Below are 26,981 nucleotides of genomic sequence, written 5' to 3' on the forward strand. Positions count from 1 at the left end.
TAGTACGACTCAAGTTTAACTTCAAATCACTTAAACACATTCTCTGATAGGAAACATGCAGACAAGCTTAAGGAAAATAGTAATTGAAACAGTAACTTCCAATTACTTCATGTAGTATTAAGGATTATTTAACATACCCTTAGCTAGACTTTAACAGTAATTACAGATTTCAAGATGCATTCTGTGGAAAATTGACCAGAAAACACTTCATTGGACCCCAGAAAAAATATATATAATAATAGCATGCATGCCATATAGTCTCCCCTAGAGAAATGGAAGAAAATGGAAAAAGAGATTGAAATTAATGCTCATAAGAAGAGTGAGATGGGAGAAACAAAAGGGTATTGATATGCATATGAAGAACTGCTCTTGAAGAAATATCTGTCCTGGCATCACATATTCATGGATGTACCTACATCTGGATGATGAGCATTACTGCTTAGCCTAGCACTCCCAGCTAATTACTATTTTTATTAACTAACCATGTTACTGTTGTATATTTATGGTGATCTTCATTTCCAATCTCTACACATTAACAAAGGTGACCAAAGTTTTCAAGGTCAGAGCAGAGTTCAGAGTCCAGAGTCTTTTAGGAAAACAGAGGTTCAGGAAACATAGAATCATTGCATTTCTGAAATATGGAAAATTATGAAATCCAAGAATCAAATAGTTTCTTAGGATTTGTATGTCCTGTTTAAACATATTTCCAAATATATAAACACAAAAAAGTACTTTAGCATAATCTGAAGAAATATCAGCACAGACATGAACATGTGTTTGTAATAAAAGATATTTTCATTCTCATGAGAAAATATAAGTTTAGCCTGTCTCATCTTCTAGATTTGACTGTTTGTACTGAGGATTTTCAAAAGACATGATGAAATCTGAATCAAAAAACCAAACAAAACAGTGGTTTCCCAGACAACACAGACATCAGAACTACTAACGTTTTAGCAAAAATGGAACCTTCTATTTAAATTATAAGTACTGTTTGCAATCATCTTCATTGCAACACTTATCAACAGCATCATGGTACAAAGCAAGTATGAATTTTTGCAAGTTTCTTCCCCTTCCACTTTTTAAGGTTTTAGTAACATTTTTTAAAAATACTTATGCAGCCAATTTGCATAGCAAGTCCATCAGAAGACAAAATTCTGTTGAGTGTAGGTTTTGCCTTCAGCCACTCAAGCACTACACCTAAAACACATCTAAAAGAAGAGAAGCAATGGAATCTGAAGTGTTCTTGAAATAAAAAATCAAGTTATTTCATTGGGGTTTATTTTGACAAAGAGATCGCTAACTGATTTTCAACTCCACATATTTAGGACCTGGCAAAGAGGACTCTTGGGCTTTTGAGAAAAGTGAGAAAATAGTGAGAAAAGTAAGGTGGCAACAATCCTTTTTAAGCACATCTGATTTATGACAGTCTAACAGAAAATTCCAGCTATTACTCAGGGCAATTAGCTAGTAAAGATCCATATCAACTGAAGGCTGTTGGGGGTTAGGTTTGTTCCTTCTGTCTCTAAAGAATTTTTTTCCCCATAAGTTACCAAGGAGACCAAGTGTTGGATACTTGAGAGTACTTAACCGAAACAAAGAGGTGGACAAAGGTGGAAGGGGGAGATGCAGGTAAAAAACAGAGCTTGAGGCAGCTGCGGGCTCTTCTTTTTTCGGAGTTCGGGAGGGAGAAGGAGAACGGCTGTTGCTGGCTGGAAGAGTTTCACTGTGGCCAAAGGGATCCAGTCCTGGGAAATCTACTATCACCGGGTCGGCCTGAATCCTGAGTTTTCCCTGCCACCCGCGGGAGCTGGGCCAGGCACTGCCTCGCCTCCGGCTTCTTCGGCGCTGCTCCTCTTGCTAGAGTGTGACCCTGCACCCCCTGCGCTGCCGGGACATCCTGCCCCTGCCTGCCGGGACACCCTGCCATCCCAGCTACCAGCCCAGGACTCTTCCACTGTTTCAGCTTGGTGCTCTGAGGACCCTGCAGGGACACTGAAACCAAACTGCCCTAGGTTTTGTGAAACAAAGCCCTCAAGGTTCTTGGTACTGTTGTCATTTGTTATTAATGCTGTAGTTGTTTGGTGGGGTTTTCTTTGTGTTTGTTTGCTTTGTAATACATACTAGCAAAGAACTGCTATTCCTATTTCCCAAATCTTTGCCTAAGAGCCTCTGATTGTAATTTATAACTGAAAAAGGAAAAAAAAAAAAGGGGGGGGGGGGGGGGGGGTTTACACTCTCCATCCCAAAGGAAACTGCAGTTGTTTGTTTTTTGTTTTTTTAATTACCTGGCAGATACCTGTCCTCCCAAACCAAGGCACAGGTGAAGTGGTAAAAACCCCCTGAACTTCCTCCATTCAAAAAGGATAATATTCACTCCCTGAAGAAGAAAACTATTGTAAATCAAAAACAAAATCTAAGAGGCCCTGATCTTGTCAGATTTCTCAGTTTCTCTGAGTGTAAAAGAGCCGTTTCAAGATTTCACCAGAATTCCAGGACAGTTACTACCATTGAATCAGACTTTGACCACAGCAAATCAGCATGAAAGAAGCAAATTCTTTTAATAGCATTATCTACTACTGCAATTCATGTTGGAAGCCATCCTCTGTACAAATAAGAATGCAAGTGGGTGGCACACAGGTTACAAGGTAACTTCTTAAGTTTTACATGCAAAAATGCTATCCTAAGATTGGAAAGTCACACACACTATCCTGTATATCACTATCACTGTGAACAGAACCTCAACCATTGAGAAACAAATGCTGTTCTAAAATGAATGTAAGCTGCTTCACATAATTTTTTTTATTTCTTTCATCATCAATAACAATTAATTATTAATTCCCTGCACATGATTTCTAACGTGATGCAATCTACATATTAATATAAATCTGGTGGTTACTTGCTGAAGAGGCTTTCAAACAGTTAAAAAAGATTTTTTTTTCTTAGTCTCAGGTATTTCAGTTGTTTTTAGGAATTCTAAAATTTCATACATGCTTGATTCAACCTCTGATTTTGGCCTTTTTGGTTGTTTTTTGTTTGTTTGTTTGTTTTTGGTTTTTTTTTACTTATTTATAAATCAACTTAAGCCCCATACTTATAAACCAAACACTCTTATTTACATAAAGAGTTGCAGATTTTAGCATTTGGGCATTGAGACTGGAAATCCTGAGCTTAAGGTAGTCAATGCAATGTGAATGGTAAAGTAAAAAGATGTGTGAATCTGAGTTCATTATCCACTGACTCTCATCAACTCCTCTCCAGTAGACTGACAGTAGATAATCAGATCATTACAGCATTCCAAGACCCTTGTAAACAAACTCTTGACAAAAGTTTCAAGAAAATATATTTATTTAATTTTGGCAGAGAAAGAAAACATAATAAATAAAACAATTTTTACACCGTTCTTTACAAGTTATTTTTATATCACATTTCTGCTAAAAATATCAGTAGTATTAAAAATTTTAAAAGGAAACATTTAATTTTCACAATAAAAGCACTTTTAATGTGAAAAAATACATAAGAGTGCAAATGTTTTATGTTCTTGTGGCTAGTATTTAATTTTCAAGTCTTTCAGAACAGTGCAAGTTATATTTGAAATGAGTAATACTGAAAGCATCCAATTAATATGCAGAACTAATATGCAGAATTCTGTTAAGTGAATAATATAGATTGCAATTTTTCATGATATAACATCAATTTCTCCTCTCAAATAACGCTGAAAATGACTTTTCCAAATTTCTGTAATTATGACAACACAAGTTTTTTACAAATCCCACACTCAAGTCCCCAGTTGAAGCAAAATGAATGTAAGTGGAACCTCCTCAAAACAAGATACCCCCCAGGCATGTCCAGCTCCCATTCTGACATGTTTATACAGCTCCATGGAGTGCAACTGATACTTTCTCAGCAGAAGCAGATGCAAATCCATTGAGATTTTTATTTTTATGAAGAGGAACTGGGGCAGCAATCCCTGAGATTCTCTAGAACGCCTGTAGCTGTGTTTTGACAGCCATCATGTTTTGCTAATTTTCTATGAGCCATCTACTCAAACCAGTTTTCTTTCAATAGAAAGCGTACAGCGTCATCAAAGCCATTTTGGTACAACGATTCCATTTTCTCCTGGTCTGGTGGGAACAAAGCTTGATTAAGTCTTACTAGGTTGGCCAGAGACAGCTGCAACAGAGCAAGAAGCGGTAAATTAGTTTATTAACGCAACTTATCTAGATGTGACCGTTCTGTCATCTGTTTCATGAAGCATATGTAAAATGAAAAGACCAGCACGGCTGCATCAGCACCAGGAATTAACCACATCCAGGGTCACTGTTGAGTGCCAGGACAAACTGGCACAAATAGCCCACATACACAGAGGTAAATTCACAGCATCCAAGACAGGCTGTCTGCCTGTAAAACTGTCCTAAGTTTCTGAAACACGAGCTTTGGAAACACTCCTGAAACTGTCTCGCAGAGTGGTAGCTGGCACATGTTAAACTTGCGCAAGGAAATATTTTGACAACTTACTAGTGCAAACAACCACATTCTTGGGAACATTCCCAGGCAATGTTTAACATGTAAGTATAAATGCAGCTTGTACTACCAACAAATTAAGAACTACTCAGCATCTTAAGTGGTCACTCTGACCATGTCAAAAGATTTTCGAGTTATACAGACTTTATTAAATTGTTTACAACAGACTAAAAATATAATTATATTTAATAATGTTCACAACAGTTTCTGTATATAATTAATACTTAGCCACATTATTATAAACAATTTTGCAAAACAATATCAAAATCATCTTCATTATTTGAAGTAAGCAATTATTCAAATTCTGACACTAGGAGATGGAGGGACAGAAAAATATTCACCTCCCAATATAGATAAATGAAGACATATTACTCTTCAATTTACGCAGATTACAACATTGCTGAAATGAAATTATTCTTTGTGATCATTTTTCCACCCCTAAAAGCAGAGGTGCTCAATTCAAATAATTTAAGATGTTGCCTGGGATTTTGCACAAGTCTGCTCATGACCCCAGAAGCAAGGTAACCATGCAATTAGTTTTCTGGCTCTAAACTAAACTAATCACCAGCTCATTTTTCATCCTCTAGAAACAAAACAGAATCAAGAGATATATAATGAATGCATATACTTCCAAGATATATGAAATCAGTAATCTTGTACATTATGATCTTCACCAAGTACTATCATGCTTAATATCTCTATGTGAAACATTACAAAGATTCAAAAATTGGTCCCACTGAGAAAGGCATTACATAACACTAATTTTAGTAAAATTAAAAAAAAAAAATTAAAAGCTGCCTAGAAAGTAAATTTTAAAAAGTACTTATTATTGTTAACCTTTCTCTCTAATGGAATATTCTTGACCATTAAGTGTATCACTATTCAGTATTTTCTTTCAGCATGTTGAAGAAAGCAAAACTGTGGTTAAAGTTTGTGAGACAAAGGTTGCAAAGACAGAGATGTCAACAATGAAAAGGAGATAATAAAAATCAGTCTCATATTTCAATATACAGGAATGTTTCTGCAACTTCTAAGAAGACTTCTGGAAAAGCACTGTAGTCACAAATGTTCACAAGGTCTCTTGTGCAATGCAGTGACAAGTCATGGTATATGACATTTCAAAATGCACAACTTAAACTTGCATTTTAAATTCAGTTAGAGCAACTGATTTCAGTAAGCATGAAGAAATTTTCTGCAGCTGCCCTATTCTGAGGTATTCCACTTTATTTTTTTTCTACAAACATTTTGCCTAGTCAAAGACAGATGATACATAAACCAAACCTAGTATTACTTACACTGAACAGCCTGCAATAATTTGCTCAATTTTGTACTAGATCAATGTTTTCAAACTTTATTCTTTACTCTACATTCTCCTTTCCTTGTGTTTAAGAAAAGGTTTAACCTCCATTTGCAAAACAGGAACTACGAGAACTTTACGTGAGTTGATATATAAGCACAAAATAGGCACCTAAATATGAATATAACTGCAGAAGTGCTTCTTAGTGTTTTCAAGTTAATAAAGAAGCATCTTACCATCATATCTTGTTTTGCCAATTTAACATACAGGTCCACACGCCCTTTATCTTGTGGGCAAATATCTAATCGACCGCTGAAAGGGGAAATCGTCACAGTTCTTCCAACAGGCAAGATAGGAAGGCCATTGGTAAGGCCACCATCAACCCACTTCTATGGGAAAACAGAAATATTTTCAAAGTAACACCAGTACAGTATGATCATAATGCAACACTTTACCTTTGCTGACCCTGCCTCCTCCACTCTCAAGAAAACTTACAAGTTCCCCTCTAAGAATACAACGAATAAGCTTCAGCATGTGTCAAGTATCGAGGAACTGACAATCTACACACAGAGACTTGAATCAATAAGCACTTGACATAATGCATAAAATTGCATGTAAAGTATTTATCAAGCTACTTATAAGACTTTTTAGTTAATTAAAAAAATAAAATACCCCATAAGGAAATTCTTCTCAACACATACACGAAAAGACAAGACTGTTAGTACCACACATAAACAGTATCATATAATGCAAACTCCTCTAGAACATTATTTTGATGACAATAGAAGCTGTACAATCTGTATGTACAGGTACTCTGACTGCAGAAGCTAAACCATACATGACTCCTCTCCTCTTCTGTGATTTTTCTTCCAGAGCCTCATTTCATCTTACATACACTACACAAGACAGCAGTAGCTGGAAGGATAAACATGGGAAGGACCTGAACAACTATGACATAAGACGGAGCAGACCTAAGTCTGCTGCAAGAGTTGAGTATAGTGAAGAATGAGATCTAGGGCCCAAATTCCATTCCAGTGTAGACAGGACAGCTGTGATATCTCTTGTTAATGTGTTTATACCTTCCTAGTTCTTTCTGTGCTTAAAGGCATAGCCCAAAATTCAACACCAGTCTGCTGGCTAGATGGATTTGCTGACATCACACATGAGGTTTGTGGACCAGATGCTTCTCAGTGAACTTTACACATCTAAAGTCAATTGGTAATTCTACACTTCCTTTATCATCAAGGGAGAGAAAACACTTCTAGCACATGATTCGCGTTCTCCTAAAGTAGGTGTTTATATCTCATTTTAATTGTGCTGAAAAACTGCTTTTGTCTTCACTAATTATAAAGGAAACAAACATTAACTATGTAAGATGTAGACTACTGCAGACATGCAAAGCCAGGCAAGCTGAAATGCTATAAGGGATTATAAGATTCACCTCAGTGTTTTGTAAAAGTTTCAGCTCCAGGATATCATCCTCAAATTACATTAACACAGACCACTAAAAAGAAATTGCAAATTATACTAGTACTCTTCAGCACCAATCAAGCAAAAGACTGCTTTCCTGATGTAAGTGATGCTCTCTGTGACCATCATAAATGGAAAATAATGCCACCTTTGCATCACAATTCCTGAAAACACCACAGGAACTTAGTCACAGAAGTTTGAAAAACAAACATCAACCACAAAGAAACCAAAAAACCCAAAACAAAAAAACCCCTCTCACAAGAAATAAATTATTGGCTGTTGGCAAGACACTAGCTTTTATTGTAAGTACTTAAGGAAGCATTAACTCCAGTTACAATGTTTGTTCTTCAGAAGCTCCTGAGATTCCCAGAGGTCCATCACTTGCATAGATCCCTCTGAGCTGTGTCCTTTACTCTCACTTACAGCAAATCTTATTTTAATTTTATACAGACTTCTCCCAGTGTCACATTTGACTTCCCCTGCGAACTCCTATATCTGGTGATACACTGTTACTCTTTAATACATGGATACATAGCAAGAGGGTAGTGGTGGTATCTATCCAGTGGTGTGTTTGTCTGCATGCACAGTTCCCTCACACCACTCTTTTCTTCACTCTCTCAGATCAGTTTTACGCTCTTGATCTCAAAATCTAAGCTACAAATATTAACATTTAGTAGTTTCTATGGCCCTTTTCATCCTGTTATTTCATTATATGCTATAGCACTTGACCCTTGACATTAGCTGATGTCAGTACCTACAATATACCATTGAATTCCTTCACTCTGCACAAACATCAAATTTCTCAAATTTCTCAATGAGGAGTGAGATCATTTCACCTTAGAAAGAGAGGGAAAAAACCAAAATTCCAGAATCATTTACAGCTATCTTTCATATTTCTCAAACTCCCACTACAGCTTTGCTGTAAGTAAAGCTGCAACATACCAGAACATTTCTAGCACCAAGGCTTTTTTGTATCTGTCTGTAAATAGTAATTAATTATTGATTTATAATCCAGTGTTCCTTGGAGTACTAAGTGTGTTTTTGTTGCATTTCCTACAGTGAAAAGTGTAATGGAATCTGTGTGTAAGCCATGTCAAAGACACCATAACAAATTACATTATCGATGTTTTTCACAGGTATAACTTAGTACTTTTAAAACTTAAAAGTTCCCACATTTAAAAAAATTATGATTATTTCTTTTCCCCCTTCCCTCCTTATGTAACTTCAATACTTACCTGAAAACCAAAACATTTACTAAGGCATGGGCAATGCTGTCAATTTAGTACTATTTCCTGTAGATTCTGTAACTTTCTTTTGAGATTTGAGAGAAACTGCTTTTCACTCAAAAATATTTTAGCTCACATTTCCTAGTTGTGAAACATTTATAAGACATTTACTTTCTGCAAAAAGACAAGTGAAGCATCAGCCTCTCTTAATTGCACCAATCGTATCTTGAAAAATGCTTCTTAGCTGATGAGACAAATTCCTGGTAGCTTCTGAACGAATTTCACTAATACTCTAGAACAATGCAAAAACAGAGAAAGCTTTGCAATAACTTGCAATGAAAACCAAAGCAGACAATGACCTAAGGCTTGACCTAACAGAACCTACCCATTTACCAGCAGATGGTTTTTACAAAGCTATTCCATGAGAACTACAGTCACACCAACTACAAACGCATCAGCAGACACAGCCAACTCCATTATCTGCAGATCTTTATCTGCCTTGAAAATTAACCTTGTCAAGAGACCCAAAGGACACCAAACCAAGTCAGAGAAAGATAATTTCCCACGGAGCAAGTCTGCACTAATGTTACTGGAAGCTTAGTTCCAGGATACCTGAAATCCTCAACCCTGGCAATAAACTAGTCCTACCAGGTTAAGGCCACTAACAGACTATAAATTCTCATATGTCATCTTAGACTCCCTCTCTATCAGATTATTTTCTGGCTCATTAATCTGAAAACGTACTATGAGCAGACTAATGTTCTGTCCATACTAACATGAAATTTAGTTTATTCATTCCAAGAGTCTAGCCTGCAGGCATGTATATTTACAGGCAAACTAGCTCATCCCCTGTGAAGCCAAATGCTTCCCAAAAAAGACTCTTCCTAAAAATAAAACTGAAGTGCAATGTTTACCCCAGGGTTCAGTCTCTGTAGGCATATGGGCAGGCTAGCAACATGTTTGACTAATTCAGCACAAGTGCACCATACTCCCTTACTTACCTGCACAATGGTAGCTGGTAACATAGCACAAGTAACACCATGAAATATATTTTAGAAAAAGTCTTTGGAGACCTGGTGATGTGTGTGCAGGTGACACATGTAGCCCAGAGAAAATACAGATCAACTCTTCTAAAGTACAGATAAGGCCAGTAAACTCAAGCAGCTAGCAGGAAGTAATCTTGATTCCATGCTGCCATGGAGCACCGGCCTAAGGAATTTACCGCCTGAAACCAGGGTAAATGCAGACAGACAGAAGCTGGTCTGTTACATGAAGCTTTCAGGAAACTTGGAATATGATGCTCTATGATAGATGACCTTGCAGAGCCAAATCCATATCCAACCCACCTGACTGGGTTGGTGCTCACATGTCTGGGCCGTGACAGTACATGCCACATATCCAGCCCTACAGTGTGTGCTTGGGGGCCCCTGCTAGACACCCACACATCCTTATCACCCACTACTCCAAACCAAAGAAATGCTACTGCAAGTGAGAGCTCTTACCCAGACCTAAACATCTGGGGCTAAAGAATGCAAGTCAGAATCATTTACAGGCAACAGCTTTCTCAAAAAACACCCCCCAAAAAAACTCCCCAGTCCGCAAATGCACTGTTTTATAGAGTCTGAGAAAAGTCAGGGCAGACATAGAGAACTAATTATTCCAACAAGTAACAATAAATGAAAGCAACATCATCCCAGAAACTGCCTTTGTTGAATCTCACTAAAGCAGAACAGCAAGAAGCTTTGGGAATGACAAGAAGCTTTCAAGTAATAGAAGAACCAATTTCCATTAAACTTTCATTGATTTAACTTTTGAATGCAAAAAATACTCAGGAATGAGAACTGTCCCCTAGAAAAAAGGCTGTGATAAAATACTGCAAAGCTAAAAAAAAATCTAAAAAAGCTTCATTAATACAATACAATATCTATGCAAATCATAATAGAACTGTTCATCCAGTAAAATGGGTTTTAAGTAACTTTTGGACAATGGTCTGAGCCAACTTTTCAATTTCTTAATTGAAAGAATACCACAAGAAATTTAACAATGATATTTTCTTCTCTTTAACTAATGGTAGAATGAACCTAAAATAGCCATATATTCCCTTTGAAATTGCACAAGCAACATACAGACTCAATCAAAAAAATTCCAGACCCTGGAAAGCTGCAAGCAGCCTCCATTTACCTCAAGCTGATTTAAACCCTTCCAATATTTCAGCTGATATGTATTGCTGTATCTATAATTCTAAAGCTGACAAGCTTTCTGATATAATGACTACCTAGCTAGCAGCAAATACATAAAGTTTTGTGGGGCTTTTTGGCAGGGGGGGCTGTGAGGGTTAAAAAGAGACCTAATTTGTATGAATGGGGAACTGAAAAATCATGTATTTCTCATAAGGAAGAAATAGCCATTTTCATGATTTTAAAATAATTCCTAAAGTGTTAATATATTTATGTGAGAAAGAAAAAAAGTTGTAGGAGCTAGATGAGTAAGGACAACTGTAAAAAGGTTTTCATATAAGAAATACAAAATATAGTATTGAAGTTGTTTTCCCTTAAGATGAAATAGTTACACCATAAACGAAGAACATATAAAAAGAAAAGTTTGTAGCAAATGAAAAATTACCTGTCCTTTAAATTCTACTGGCTTAATTCCTGCATACACTGGTATAAAACTACTTGCTAGCAGGACCTAGAGAGAAGAAAGCAAAAAGAATAGAGAAAAATAATCAAAAATGGCAACCAAGTAACTTAGAGCCAATACATATTTTCACATATATTTACCAGTCAATATATTAGTTTTACATAAATCTACTGTCATCTCAGAATGTCTTCCTGTTGTGGTATGTCAAAATGTGATTAAAATTATTCAATAGGGTTTGGGTTTTTATGACTTGACAGTGACAACTCTCAAAACAAAATATCAAAAATTAACTCAATGATTAAAATGATTTAAGAGTATGAACTTAGTTTTGCACAATGTGAAACAAACCTATGGTTTTCAAGAAATGAAATATGCATATGATGAAAAAAGCAGTACATTGTCAAAGCAGAAACTGACCAAGTCATTCTGTTAGCATATTAATATAGTGTTTACTTTTCTAATAAATCAGATTTTCAAAGTTTCAAAAATACCATGAACATCCTAGAAATTCACATATGTATACTTTGACCATTGTTTGCATTTATACATTCAAGTATTAACAAACTATTATTTCCCCTACTGTAAGGCTTCTATAGCCTTGATGTCGATAGCTGTTATCAATTTTTAGTTTAATTTTTTTTTAGACCAGGACACCTCTCCTGTCATGTACAACTGTGCACACACATATACCTTTCTATCCATTCATAGCAATACCTGAGATAGTGTGGGTATCTGTATACCTCTGTATCCACCCATATATATATACACACATATATATATATGCAGTTAGTACACAGCATTTCCAGGAGAAGAGGTAAATGCATGGACAAAGTGTCAGAATTTTTCATACAGCTAAACAGGGAGAATATGCATGCGGTCATGTGGTGGCATGGACAACCAATCTAGGGAACAGAAGCAGGTCACAAACTGGTGTGTACACTGTGTGAAAGATGAACAGGTGCAGAAAAAAACCCACAATCGATAGAGATTATGAAAGAAAATGCCTGAGCTGTTTTGGCTGGAATTACATTTACTTTTACAAAATTTAAGCTATTTCAGTATAAAGCCCCTCTGCTCCCCTAACAAGTTTTAATTAAGACTATACATGTATATGAAGTCTTCAATTCCACTTTGAGAACTGCTTTCCTGCCTATTTTTCTTCCTAGTGATGTAGAGCTTTGTCTGAACTCAGACAAAAAGGCTCTCTCAGTTTTCTAACGTGAAACTGCAGCTATTCCTCTACCAAACAGGCCTATTGCTCACAAAAGCCTAAGACAAAATTCCCAAGTTCCCAACATCGGCTTCTTCTCTAGCCCAGCACTTTTTTCTCTTCTCTTCCTCAACTCCATCTCATTGACTTCGACCCTTCTAAGCTAAGAGAAATGTGGAAAAAAGATTTAGTGAATGGAGTCAAAACCAGGTGACCCCTGCAAAGTTTGAGCTCTTTTCAAGAAGACTGAAGAAAGCAGTTGCTCTTCTTATAAAGTCACTTAGATTTCCTGAGTGAGAAGAGGCAGGACAAGTTTGAAGAACAAACACTTTCAGTATTTCCTACCACTAACAGACCAGTGTGGACTTTCAGGCACTGCCATACTTTCCCAAACTAAGTATTACCAGTGTTCTGTGCCTTGCTCCCTCACAAATACACAAATCATGCCTCTTTTCCCCCTCACCTCCAGTTTAAGAACTGTAAGTCTAGGAATGCTGATACAAGATGATTGTCTTCACATGTAGGAAGACTATTTCTAAAGTGGGAGATTATTACCTGCCTTTCCAAGTCCACAGGGAACAGTGAAAAAGAAAAAAGCTTAGCATTGTAGCAACACATATTCAGTTTAGCCATTATGAAAAACTCTGGATTTAGCCATTATGAAAAACAAATAAGATTTGTTTCTTAAGCATTGAAACCAAATCCATAGGAAGATGAAAGACTTCTGGCAGGGGGTACAGATGTTCTGCTGTTTAGAAAACAATCTGCCCAGCAGTACCTTTATCCAGGCCTAGGATGTATGTCATGCCTAGGCATGATACAATAAAATAACCTAAGAAGCTCTACCTTCCCTGCTCCTGTGGCAGACACCAGTATTCAGACAGCTGTACTCATGATACAGGCAGAGCTGAAGGCTGGCACAAAAACAGGTATTAGGAGCTGGACTGAAAGATCGAACAATATGAATGTACTCCAGTGAGCAGTTATGTGTAATTTTATTACTATTATTCCAACCTACCCTACCGCTACCATAGAGAAGAAAAGAATAGAACAGAAATGGCTAAATCAGTAAAAAAAACTATTGAAATACTAGTAAAATACACGTATTTCCAAGGTCACCCTGATGCTTCTAACTGTCTCCAGGTTAGAAGATTTTGCTGCATAAACACATAAAGAATAAAAATCTCAATGCTTGTTACCATTGCATACTACAGTTAGAGATAACAGTGCATAACTTGAGATAAACTTTCCACATAATTATATTTACATGATGAAGTCCTGTAAAGTTTGAGGACTGTCCATGTAGAATATAATAGGGTCAAAATTTTTAAAATATATACTTTAAAGACAAACTCCCAATGCACACTTTGAGGTTTTGTTAACAAGTGTCATTTTTTTAAAAGAGATAACTATAAAGAAACTCTTATTAGCTCTAAGTATCCACAAGGATAGAGAAAGAAGGAATTCCTTCTTATTCTATTTCCTCTTTTATTCTGCAATATCTTATTATGTCTTCCACTAAGATACAAGCAATTTCTATAAAGAACATCTGCTTCACATGCATATGAATTGCTCGTACCATCTCTTATTACCTTATGCATACAGTCCTGATCCAAATTTAAAATGTGGCATTCTAATGAAGAGAAGAGCAGTGAAAGATATACTTGCAACATTTTGAGATTCTCTACTGTGTTCTCAAATACTGTAACAATTAAGTTACCTGTTACTTTTAGAAACAGTTTGCCTACAAGGTAGAACTTGAATAACCAATGAAGGAAACACACACAAACACCAAAAAAATTTTAGCAAAATTTGTGAAGCTGTAGGATCAAATTCTGCTTTAAACATTGTTTATATTATGGTTGTAGCATCACTGGGAGTAGAAGTGGTTACCTGAATAAACCAGTGATTTTACCGTACAGTTAATAATATACTGTTAAGACTTGAAGAATCTCCAGCGCTTCTATTTATAACTGCCATATTCAACATGATTACCTTAATGAGGTCCTCCCTGGAGGCAAAATTTGAAACCAAGTGATTTTCCCCACTCTTTGAGTTCGTGACCGACACATAGAGCCGGTTCTCAGCCATCTCATGAACATCAGAAGGAAGAATAGACTCTATGCCCTCCCTAGAGGAAAGAAAATGCTCAGCATTACTCACCGGTATTATCTAAAAACCTTACAAATGCATTTGGGGCGAGCACCCCACAGCACAGAAGAAATATGCACCCTCTCCATTTGCATTTGGAGAGCTTTCTAACCCAGAAATTATCTTACAGAAGCAGTAAGATAGGTACCTAAGTGTTTTCATAAAATCATAACCAGGCGTTACAGCACCAAAGTTCAATCTTCTGACTTCCTCTGCAAATCCATAGGCAAAGTCCTTACATTTCTGGAAATGAAAAGCATTAACCATTAAGGATGTTGAAGGCATGGGAAGCATGTTCATCTGCAGTACCTAAAATATACTGGAGGCTAAAGTTTTAATAAAAGAGTTATTAGATCAAACTGACGGATTTTCCCCTATGTGCTTGGTTTGTAACAGGACATGCAAAACAAAATGTTGATCCTTTTCTAAGGATTAATTCGTAAGGAAAGAAAATCCCTAATGAAAAAAAAAAACCAACTCTGAGGATATCACTTCAACAACCAAATAAAGTTAAAAGCTATTTTTCTATATACTACCACTGCTAAATAATCAGTTCCCTAGATCATGCCATTACAAGAACAACCATTTAGTTCAAAATCTAAAGCCACCTTTTATTTTAAGATCTACTTTAGACCTTAAACCAGACACAAGTACCTTAAGATGCCTACAAGAAATAAAAAAAAAATTACAACAATTTCCTCTCACTAATGCAAAAAACAAGCTACTAGCAAATACACATATTTAATTAATAAAATACTATGGAAGTATTTCATGAATGGAAAACTAAGATTGATGACACAGGAAGAAAATAAACTGCAGGAAGCCAGGCAACAGATTCCTGCACCGAGAACCTTTTACGCAAGCTGAAATGCCCAGCATTAATGACTACAGAAAAACAGCTTGAAGTGTGAGTCATAAGAACTCCAAAGGAACAGTAAAGGAATTGGTATAATTTTATTTTTCAGCCATAACATGTTGAAACAATGAATTATGACCCTGAGTGCTTAAGACTCACTATTCAATATCTGTAATCCTTTTTTTATCCTTTCATGCAGGCTTTTCTAATGATTTTAGGGACTTCAGAAAAAAACTAAATTCAACCTTCTGAAATTGGTACTTCATAAATTCACCCACATTCACCTATATAACCACACGAATAAAAGATAGTTTGGGATTCCTGGATTATTAGGTGCACAAAGAAATGTTGCTAGTAACAAAATAAATGATTGAGTGACTAAGGAAAGGAAAGGAAAAAAAAAGGAGAATGTATGAATGTATCCCACTGAGGAGCAGGATACAGAATCTATTGAAAGGAAAACAAGGAAGGAGGTGGGGTGAGGATTAACATGAGATCAGAGCCAGTTAAGTGAAGGAGTTAAACTCCCTCACATCACTTGCATGACAAAGCACTCATCTAAGTGAAAGACAGAAATGTAGTTCTTACATGCACTTTCTCTATATGGCCTTTGAATACAAGTATCAAAAAGTTCACCAAAAGGTTCATACCTCTTAAAGAAACAATTATTTGTGCTGCTTAGCCTCACATTGGCTAGATTTGCACCTTTACCCTACGAGACACTTGCCATTGCCAGCTCGAAGCCAATTAAAATACATAAGGCACATTCAGACACTCATCTCTATAAATGCAGAAGAAATCCACAAAACCCTACACAGAAGCACCTCAGAACTACTATCTTTGTATCTAAGATGTTTAAATAGAGCTGTGGGGAGCTAAGAGTACCAAACTAGGGAAATGACAGAGAACTACTTTCCATATTACAAGTGCTAAGAATGGACTGCACCTAGACTCTCAATTTCTGCTCTCTAAAGGGATAACTTCTTCCAGCTATGAATTGTTTTAGAATCTCAGTGCTAGAAGCTTTAAACAATACTTCTACATTTTAAATAATAACTGAGGCCGCGTTTAGAAATTGTAACTGATTGTATTGAGTTAAGCAAACTTGGCATCAAACATAACCAAGGTAATTTTAAAATAAATAGTTATTCATACATAAATAAATAATCCCACTTAGAATTCTCAGGTCCCACACTTTTACAAACACTGACAAAAATCCAATAAATGACAGAGAAACATTTGGAAACTGTCTTAGAACAGCAGCAATCAAAACAATAAATCTTCAATGTTACATTCTCTCCAAGATAAGGACAGGTTGCATTACAGTTTTGAGACTAGGAGATGCAGAAAGTCCAAATTATGGCTTATTTAACATTGCCATCTCTGGAGAGAAGGGAGGAAAAGAGAAAAAAAAAATTAACTGATTAGAAGCTACATTTGTGAATATAAGATATTTCAAGCTAGAAATGTAGTAAAGATAATGATATGATTTTCCTGATATGAAAAGTTAATTTCATTCATTTCATTTCATTTTCCATTTAAACAATATAAAAGAATAAGTAAAAAATACACAAAAATGAAAGAACTAGAAAGTTCATGAAGCTTTCTTTAGTTTGCAATAATATGACAAATTTTCAAGGAAAAATACAACAGCCTCAATGTAATATAGACTTAGTTTCCACAAACAAAAACTAAAAACTGTTCTAGTATTTTTACTTAGAAAGATCTTTGTAAGTTGGATCAGGCTGAGAACAAGGGCTCATACCCAGGGTCTGCAATAAGCAGAAAAAATTCCTTGGGCTAACAAAGGGCTGCCATGCTCACCACAGAGGAAATTAAAGTCAGAGGTACACATTATACCAGGCAAACTTGAAACTGAACTACCAGTCAGAGGTGACAGAAGGGGAGTAATGCCTGCACAGAATACAATGAGGTTCTCTCCACAACAGAGTGGAACTTGCCTAATACCAAGTCATATAAAGAATGCTTGCAGGGGAGTGGGGTAGGGGAAAGAAGCCAAGCAAAAAACCACTGCTGAAAGTGACAGAAGTATAGTTAATGCTGCAAGCTGAGTTCATATCCCAGCAGAAACAACCAACAAACAAACAGAAAAACCAGTGGCAAAGTGGGGTTTGGTTGGGACTATTATTTGAATCAAATTAAGTGAAATAAGCGAGGCCTAGAGAAAGTTATCAAATGTTCACTTGGAATGAAACATAAGTGTAACTTAGACCAAAAATCTAACAGCCTGTTTTCCCCACAATAATTAAAAATGCTAAAGAAATACTAACATTTTGGCAATGCCTGCTGCTCTACATTTATTAAGGTGCAGTCACTGCAGACAGTTCAGGAGGGCAAAACAGCCTTAACCTAAGGGTAAAACCGGCAAATAGATACCAAAACTCCTCTAATGCTCCCCACGGAATCTGTAACATTGTAATCTAATCACTGAATATAACCTTGGTTTCTCTGCATGACATCATATCCAAGGTGAGAAAGGAGTGGCATCTCTGGAGAAGAAACAACCCAGACACATCAGAACAGAATGCTGTGAGGGTTAATCCTACTGGGTGCTCTTAAGGCATGGGCTGCACTGAGTCTAAAAGAGATGCAAAAGCCCTTAATGCTGTTCAATGGAGCACAGGGAGCACGAAAAAGATCTGAGCAGGTGGGAGCTGTTTATGAAGACACTCTCTATCTACCATGTTCATCTCCTTTCAGAAAAGGTTAAAAGGGTGGTGTTATGCACTTGCTTAACAAAGCCTATCTCTAGCCAACAGAACAATGATACACTTTGTAATGTACCATCATTAAGTAAATATACATTTTGGTATATTTAAGAATACCTGTTGCCTGCAAATAAAGGTTCACACACATAAGATTTTACAGAGCTTAAAATATAAGGTTCATATGAAATATTTTTATCATTAACATTTTTGCTCATGAGTCACAAATGCGGTTAATGAAAACATGATACAAGGTTCTGTTCCTGGTAAGTAACAAGAAGAAATAAACAAGAGACAAAACACTTTAATAAACTTAATGGAAGATGATTATATTAAAAAAAATCCTTCGAAAATTATCATGGCCTATACCTACGAGTTTATTAATTTACCTCTATATTTTCTGGCACTGCTAACAAGACAGCGGCAGCCAGAGATCCCGCAGAAGCTCCCGCAAAAGCTTTCACATCTCTCAGTAACTTCTTACCATGCCTGTGAAAAGCAGCTGCTGCCCCCAAGTGGTAAATGCCCAAAAAGCCACAAGCTGCAAAAGACAGGTTGATGTGCTTCATCTGGGCTGTGGAAATAGTGTGCTACAGTCAGAAAAAAGTTGTCTGGCAATATACATTTATTCTTTTAACATAACATACTCTTGACTATACAAAAAACGCAAGTTATTTGAGAACCGTAAAAGCTTTTGATTACGAAATATATCAAACAATCAGCAGTTAGTTTAGGATCTCCAAAACTTAAAACAACTCAAATCCTTAGTACAAATTCCTTTTCAAATAAATCAAAAATATATACCTTTATATACAAAGTAACTACATATTTTCATGACTTCTTGAAGAGTTACTACACAAAAGTGACTAAAGAATACCTTTGAAGAACATTGTTAGCCACTTTTATCAAAAAATCAAATTAATTTTAAAACTGCTGGTTACTGTCTCATCAAGTAGTGACAGGACTGGGAAAAGGGATTCAAACTGAGAGAAAGTTAAGATTGGGTATTAGGGAAAAAAAAATCTTTACTGTGAGGGTGGTGAGGCACTGAACAGGTTGCCCAGAGATACTGTGGATACACCCCATCTCTGGCAGTGTTCATGGCCAGCCTGGATGGAGCTCTGAGTAACCCAGCCTAGTGGGGAGTGTCCCTGCCGATGGCAGGCGAGTTGGAACGAGATGATCTTTAAGGTGCCTCACAGCCCAGAGCATTCTGTGATTCCATGATCATACTCCCCATTACGCAAGCAGAGTCTTGAATCCGTTACAATTCTCTAAGCGAGGATTTTTTTCTGTCATCTTTGGAACTCATTTGCTTAGAAGAATTATTAATAGAAAAAAATCTAAAGTAATTATTAGTTTAAAAAAGAAAAACACAAAACATACTGTTGAAACTTTTAAAAAAAGAAGGAATAAAAAAAAACAAAAGTAAAATTCAAAACACTAAATGTAAGAAAATACACACACACATTCCAAAGGTGTCTAGGATAGAAATTTGAAATTAACAAAAAACACCCAAAAATGGGAAGCATAAGTTCAGATTATTAGGGACAGTTAATTAAAGAAACAAAATAGAATGCTGTACAATTTATTAGCTCTTTTGTTTCTGCAAATATCTGCATCATGAAAACAAGGTATTCCACAGGTTGTCTTTTACAGATGTAAGAGATACTGTACACATTATCTCAGTATTGAATTAAAAATAACCCCCTACTATACTTGGGTACATCTTAATATGAATGGGAATAAAAGACAGAAACTGTTATATCAGTCCCGATGAAGAGAGGCAAACATATACAGCACCACACTTTTGTTAAAGATACCTCTTCGTCTCTGAGCTTTCAAAACCAGTAGATAAGAAGATATGATAAACTCAACTGTTTTACCCCATAGCATGATTCAAATCAGACCTAATGATCTGACCAGGTTTGTTATTTTTCTGAGAAAGAGAGCATCTCATCATGCCAGGGAATATTTGGTGCACCAGTCAAGTCCGCTAAAACACTTAATTTATCAACTGTGCTGGAAAGGCTTCCAAAACCACGTGTAAATAGGAATACCTGTAACAAATCCAACACATTTGTAGTCACAGAAAGTACTAGAGGTTGGCTTTTGCTGTGACAGTAGGAGAGAAAAGGCATTTAAAATGAAGCAAGTGATAAATTGATTTACCATTTTTGAAAGAAAGATTTTTTTTAATTTAAAGAAAAGTCAGTGTACTAAATAGAAGGCAAAAAAAGGTTACTCAAGATGTTGCTGGAAAACAACAAACTACTTTGATTTTTTTTTAATGAACTAGAAGAAAACTAAAACAGTCTTTGAAGTATGAAGTCACAATGTGCTTCCTTTCGAGACAGTTAAACTCCTGGGAGTTTAACAAGCTGCTGCAGCTGTCTCCATACCTTCTAAAAATCAGGAGCAAAGACGCATTTGTATCACAGGCCACTTTGACAAAAAGGTGAAGCTGGTTAAAGCAACTGCATTCTTACATAGGAATGGCAGAATCAACTCCCATTTCTATGCAAAACAGATCTCAAGATCAAGACACTACTAATGTGAAGCTCTATATGAAATGAAGATTATGTTTACATAGGTGATTGGTCAAAAAGTATGCAAAGTAGAAGTTCACAGACACAAAGAATTACAACTAAGGGACCTATGAAATGTAACTAAGAAACACCAGTGTAAGATAATAAGCTTATGTAAATCAAAATAAGTACATGGATGCTCATGTACACGTACACACACATTTAAACCTTCCACAAGGCTCATGCTCCAAAAAGTAATTCTCTCTGCTAGAAAATAATCAAATGTTCACAAATTAAAAAAACAAACAAACAAAAAAAAAGAGATGAGAACCACAAGAAGTATCTAAAGCATGGTTTCAGTAAAAAAACCCTTCAGATTAAAAGGTTTTTTTAAAAAGAAAAATCACACTTCATTGTATAAAGAAGTGGCTGGTACATTTTCACTAGAGCAAGAACAGAAAAGGAGATCATGTGAACTGAGGAAACTATTAGAATCTCAGACCAAAAACTACTCAAAATATCTGACTAAAGTCAGATATGCATACCTCCTCTTACACACTTTCATGATCAAATCGTAGTTTCTTAGACAAGCTTTAGTCCTGTCTAATGATCAGCTACTGGGAGTAACCACTGTTCTCTTTTGAGCATCTGGATACATGGCATTCACTCCTTCCTGTGTGGTAATTTCTTAACACTTAGATCCCACACTTTTCTGCCTCTTTCATTTCTCTACCCAAGAGACAGAAAGAGAGATTATTGAATGAGTATTCATATCAGTTACCTGACTGACAAAATGATTCAGTGAGAGAAGAGCACACAAGAAGAAAAAACAGCACTAAGATTTCAAGTCAAGAGATACTGTTCAAGAATGCTGCTAGTCTCACACTCTGTGAAGAGTAGGCTAATATCAAATCCAAAAAGATTAATTAATACAATGTAAAAATAAGGTAATTTTTTTTACTTTTAGTGAACAGAAGTACTTGATCCACTGGATTTGTATGGCATGCAATACAACACTGTTTTACAGATTCCCCAAGAGAACCTCAAATTAAGGGTGGCAAGAAGCATAGCTGTGTTACCCAGACACTACACTTCTATTAACTAGGACCAGTTCCCAGGTATATATTAAGTATTTGTCATATACACAAAAAAATTTAAAATTCCCCAGTACAAATGTTAATTGGCAGATGACATTTACGCTCAAATTACAGATCTACTGGTTACATCTAACTGCATGACTGAGAAATGGGGTATGCACATACATCTGTCAACCCTCTAAGTGGGTAAAGAATGAGAAAGAAAAATCACTGAATCATAGAATCATTCAAGTGACTTCTTGCCCAGCCTTCTTAGGTTTAAAACAGGGTCAGCTATGAGATCAAATTTGGTCGCTCAGAGCTTTACCTGGTTGTTAACTTGAAAATCTTGAAATGTTTAGCTCCTGAGTGACACCCAACATTTGTCTGTTGCTGGATGAAATAATCAGGACTTCTTTCATTTGTTCAGAATATTAAAATCAGCAGAGTATTGCAAATACTCAGCATTACAGAGAAGAAAAAGAACATTAATGTTCTCAATCAGTGCTATGCATCCACCTACAGGAAAGTGGGTGGAACTGAGGCCTCTTCAACAAATCCGTAAAAAAAGCACTTAACCTACAAAGGATGCAAATGACAAAGATGAAACAAATAAATAAGTCACGGTTCTATAAGGAACTATTCCTTCATAGATACAGTTAAGCAATGTTGTTTTACCTTGCAAACAAACCTTCAAGTAAGAGGAAAAGATAAGAAAGCATTGTTAGATGAATGTCTTATAAAATCAGAAGGACACTTTTAAAAGAATTCTTGCATATATGTCACGGCATCACTCGATTTGCAAGTTATAATGCTGTATTTCAGAAGAAGTATGATTCAAAATTGCCTTTTGCTTTGATGACCTGGTAGATCACTGCCTTTTTGAACAAAAAAGAATAGTATGATTATAAAAATTCCAAAGAGGAAAGTGAGAGAAAGTCATTTAAGGATACATTATGACTATTCCCCGACAGGATCTTACAGAGTAACAGAAATAAGGCATAGTCACATGTGGACACAAACCACCTCCCTCAGCTGCCAGAGGAGAAAGCAGAAATCTTGCTATCTCAGAAATAGTATGAAACACCTGTTTCACAAGACTTCAGCGAAAATATTCTTAGACAGTTTAACATAAATTGTGACTATTAAGGATATTAATAACTATTAACACAAAGTTGTCATATTGACATATCTTAAGAAAGCATTTCAATGAACCTTGAAGATGCACAGGTACATTTCAGCCGGACAGTGCACGTAACGTAGGGATAAGATATAAACAGGACAGAGCAAACACTTCTGCCAGTGCTTTTCAAAAAATGTTGCCATCTTACATGATTGGAAAAATTCAAAATATAAGGATTTCAAGTGGCCAAGGGGATAGAAATGCTTCCATTGTCTACAAAAGAAAAAACAGAAGCATAAGAAAAGATATGTACAAGAAGAACACTGGGGCGGTTCAGTTTCATTATTTTGCAGATAATGCAGGAGACACTCAGGAATAAACATAAACATAAGAGTTCCCTTTAAGAGGGAAAAAAAAAACCAGAAAAAAACCAACCCATTGGTGATTAAAAATCGACTGAAGGATGGGGGCATTTCTGTTTACTCACCAGTATCTCATCCATTTTATAATGCAAACCTTCAAGAGAAGGTGGGTAAGGAGATAAGACAGTACAGAAAAATTATGATACAGTACCACACAGCTTTCTGAGGACAGGTACTGCCTTCCTGATTATCATGCACATGAAATAGCACAACAGTTTCTCATAGGGCTGTTTCCTGAGCAATGTAATTACAGAAACATTGTACCATCCCAGTGTCTTAACCTGTCTTAACTACCTCCCTGTCATTCCACTTGTAAACAAAAGCTGAAAATGCCCAAAGCAACTGAGTACAAACACCTTTACAAACAAAATCTAAATATGCATAGAATGCAAATGACCAAGCACCCTGAAGCACAGAAGCTAAAATGTATGATACCTAACAGCACATCTGAGAATAAGTTATTAGCAAAGAGTGACAAAACAAGCAAAGTCGCAGAAAAAAAAAACGGTTTAGCTTGGCAGCACTGCTAAAGAAAAGGTCATAAGGGTAACTACTAATTTACCATAATCAAAAACCCCACTGACACAGAAATGTTTGTTTTTTCACATTTCTAACAGGAAAAAAAAAAGTGCACTTCCATAACAATTCACAGCCTTCAGTGAATATAAGAGTCTGATGAAGTTGAAGGAAAAAATAATAACATAATCTAACCAGCCATTAAGAACCTTAAGAAAATTTTGAGTCTTTGCAAACTATAACATTTGCATATAACCCCCTTAAAATTAAAATAAAGAAATACATCACATGATACCAAATTTTCAAAAGAAGATTCTAGACCTTGATCTTTAAGATGTCAACAGAGGGCAGGGAAGGCTGACTTCTCCAGAAGAGGGTGGCAAAAGGTTCAATACCTTGTAATGAATGTTGTCTCTCATCATACACTCCACTGGGACTTTTTCCAACAGCTATTTTGGTTCCCTCTGCACTAGTAGCCATTCTTCTATCAACTACCGATTGTTTATCATTTACCTTAGAAACCTACAATCAGAGAGTCAGACATATTACTATTAAAAAGAAAAACAACAGCAATATGACATTATTTGACAATAATTGTTAAGTCATCTACACGAATTATGCAATTGCTTAGCCACTACAAAACAAGTTCAAACATCAATGTTACACAACTCATGCCTGCAGCAATTTATATTTTAAAGATGAATTTAACTAGATATTGAAAAACACTGCCATTTGGATATGCCAGTGTCCTAAATGAGCCTTATTTTGTGTCATTTACCACTATTTTTATTTATATATACAGATCTTTTTATAATCAAACTCTTCTATTTTTATCCTCCCTTATCAATCCATTTCCTCCCTACCCTCTGTTGCACAACATTGCATCTGTAAGTAATTATTCAGAGAATTCAGGTCCTATTCTTCACTTTATGAGTGTCACTCTAATCAGCCTATCAGTTATCCTACTCTACTGTCTGAAGTACAGTTTGAAGAAAATTAATGTTTCTCCCCAACTTAGAGCTATCAGAAGAACACAAAAATTCACTCTGAAACACAAGTATTCCAGCACTTACTGCTGCCTGCCCCTTTACCTTGATAAACTGAAGGCATCTTAATTTCATAATTAATGCTGCAAAATCAAAAGCTTAGCTCTGTAGAGTCTAAAATAAATTATCTCTGTATTTATGCACATCACTTGTATCTTTAGATAATCACAAAAATCCTTACCTGGAACTTAATGCTGTTGTGTGGCATGCTGATAGTGCAATAGTTTGGAATTCCAATCCAGAGCTGCTGAGTTTTGGGAAACGTGCAACTACACAGTCGACCTTCTTTCATCTGGAGCAACAGTATTTGAGCACTACAAAGCTTTTTGGCAGTCCACATTTTAGTAGAAGTGATCTCTGGATCCAGATGATGTGGTAATCAAATTGATACTCGCAGAAGCTGTTTTACCATGAAGTTATAAAGGAAGCATCAACAGGTGAGCTTGGACACCATAAATGCACACGGCAGAAACTTTAAGCATAACCTGTTTAAAAGACATCACGAAAAAGAGAAGTAGTTGAAAGATTCACATCAAGGCCCTGGTATTGTAACAAGGCCATCCTCACACTCATCCAACCCGAAAACACCGAGGCATTAACAGCTGATTCACCTGACAATGAAACATTTTTGTTCAGTAGCTCCTCTCTCCCTCTCACCTGCCCCCGTCTGGTACCGTGTTGTTCACCACTGACTATAAAGTCAATTGTTCATTTCACAGCCAGGAAGAACTAAACTCGTTAATAACGGAGAACCCCAAACGAACAAACTGTTCCTTAAGATTAACAGCGTGAATACACTGCTCCTTCTACCTCAGCTGAAGATAGTGGATGCAGTGATTCAGCAATTCCAAACAACGTGTTCACTAAAAGTGCCGAGGTCAAGATCCCAGCATGAGACACTCCAGCATGCTGGCTGGTAACAGGCAAGCCTCGTTATCTTCTCTGTTACTGAGATAGCAGAGGGGTTACTCACACACTCAGTGTAAGCCTGGTTTACGCCTTGAGCATAAAGAATAATGTATGGAATTGTGTTGGTTCAGAGGAAAAGCCGGTTCCTGCCTGACGACCACTGCCAACAACCCCCACTGTGACCCAGTGCCGGCGAGGTCTCGGCGGAACACCGCCGACTCCCAACTTGATCCCGACCAACCGAGTGAGTTAAAGGTTTTCTGTTTCATCTCGTGCGCCTTAAGATCAGGCCTATGGTGCAACTGCATTTTTTCCTACTTCCACTTTTGTTCAACAACCAATCAAAACAAACAAGCAGAACAGCCGAGACGGCGAGACAAGTTTTTTAAAGCTAGCAAACACAGAACGTGAAGTGACAACCGCGGGGCACCCCAAGCCAAAGTGCAGCCACTGCGCCTTCTAAGCTTGGACACTTACAGCAAGCGGGCGATTCCTACGCGGGACACGGCCCTTCAGAGGTCAGTCACTTCAACCCCGTCCCGACAGCCCGCTGCCTCCCGGCAGGCCTCCCGGGGGGCTAACGCGGCCTCCGCGAAGCAGCGGCGGCGCTGTGCCCGCCTCGGCCCCGCCCGCCCGCCCGGCAGCGGCCCCCGCGGCAGCGCCGGCAGCGCCCGATCGCGGTCCGGACGGGGAGATCGCGGCGGGTCCGGCCCGGCCCGGCCCGGCCACCCCTGCGCGCCTGCGCAGCGCGGGCCCGGCAGGAGCGGCGGGGCCGAGCCCCGCGGCCCGTGAGGCGGCAGCGCCCCGCCCTCGCCACCCGGCCGGCGGCGCTGGCCGTGCGGGCGGGCCCGGCCCGGCCCCTCCGGGGGTTGTCGCTGCTGTCGTGTGGGCGGTGTCCGCGCCCTCAGCACCGCCCTTGTGCCTTGCGGTGCGCCGTGCGGCAGCGTGCTGTTGCTGACAGGGTGGATTTGGGGCAATAAAGATTACATTTCTCTCTCTCTCTTTCTTTTTTTTTTTTTTTTTTGGTCAGTGTTTCTGTTTTACGAAGGTGAGTCTACTCACCCTTCCGTCAGGCCTGAGCCAGAGCAAACACGGCACCCAGATCCAAGGTGCAGATGGATCCTGCAGCCAGCCGTGGAGGAAGAAGACATGCTGAGGGAGGGCAAAGATGCCTGTGGAACAGAAGTGTAGATGTGTGAAGTCCCCCTGGAGTCTGACTGGGGTTCAAACTAAACTTGTGAAAAAACACAGTGTTAGATTTCAC

The 26,981-nt window shown here is 37.4% G+C and overlaps 1 protein-coding gene across 4 annotated transcripts; it reads right to left on the reverse strand.

Moving 5' to 3' along the window:
- Positions 1–3,323: 3,323 nt before the first annotated feature.
- On the reverse strand, positions 3,324–26,422 carry PNPLA4 (patatin like phospholipase domain containing 4). Of its 4 annotated transcripts, none has more exons than XM_066176791.1 (9): positions 26,195–26,422; positions 24,990–25,293; positions 24,158–24,284; positions 18,487–18,638; positions 14,664–14,758; positions 14,360–14,495; positions 11,137–11,202; positions 6,055–6,207; positions 3,324–4,170 (listed from the first exon to the last, which is right to left on the reverse strand). In XM_066176791.1, the coding sequence occupies exons 2-9, from the start codon at positions 25,146–25,148 to the stop codon at positions 4,039–4,041; spliced, it is 1,020 nt and encodes a 339-aa protein (XP_066032888.1). In that variant the 5' UTR covers positions 25,149–25,293; positions 26,195–26,422; the 3' UTR covers positions 3,324–4,038. The 4 variants fall into 4 exon arrangements, with proteins under 4 accessions (XP_066032888.1, XP_066032887.1, XP_066032891.1 ...); XM_066176790.1 differs by having other exon boundaries at positions 18,487–18,671; XM_066176794.1 differs by lacking the exons at positions 24,990–25,293; positions 26,195–26,422 and having other exon boundaries at positions 18,582–18,638; positions 24,158–24,275.
- Positions 26,423–26,981: the final 559 nt, after the last annotated feature.

The sequence above is a fragment of the Chamaea fasciata genome, unplaced genomic scaffold (assembly GCF_029207755.1).
Source record: "Chamaea fasciata isolate MVZ Bird 193981 ecotype frontalis unplaced genomic scaffold, bChaFas1.0.hap1 SCAF_2, whole genome shotgun sequence".
In the NCBI taxonomy this organism is placed as follows: Eukaryota; Metazoa; Chordata; class Aves; order Passeriformes; family Sylviidae; genus Chamaea; species Chamaea fasciata.

Coding starts and splice junctions, on each gene's coding strand:
- PNPLA4 (XM_066176790.1), bottom strand. CDS start 25,148: ATGTGGACTGCCAAAAAGCTTTGTAGTGCTCAAATACTGTTGCTCCAG. Junction 24,285..24,989: donor ACAACAGCATTAAGTTCCAG/GTAAGGATTTTT, acceptor CTCTGATTGTAG/GTTTCTAAGGTAAATGATAA. Junction 14,759..18,486: donor CAGTGCCAGAAAATATAGAG/GTAAATTAATAA, acceptor TTTCATTTCCAG/AAATGTAAGGACTTTGCCTA.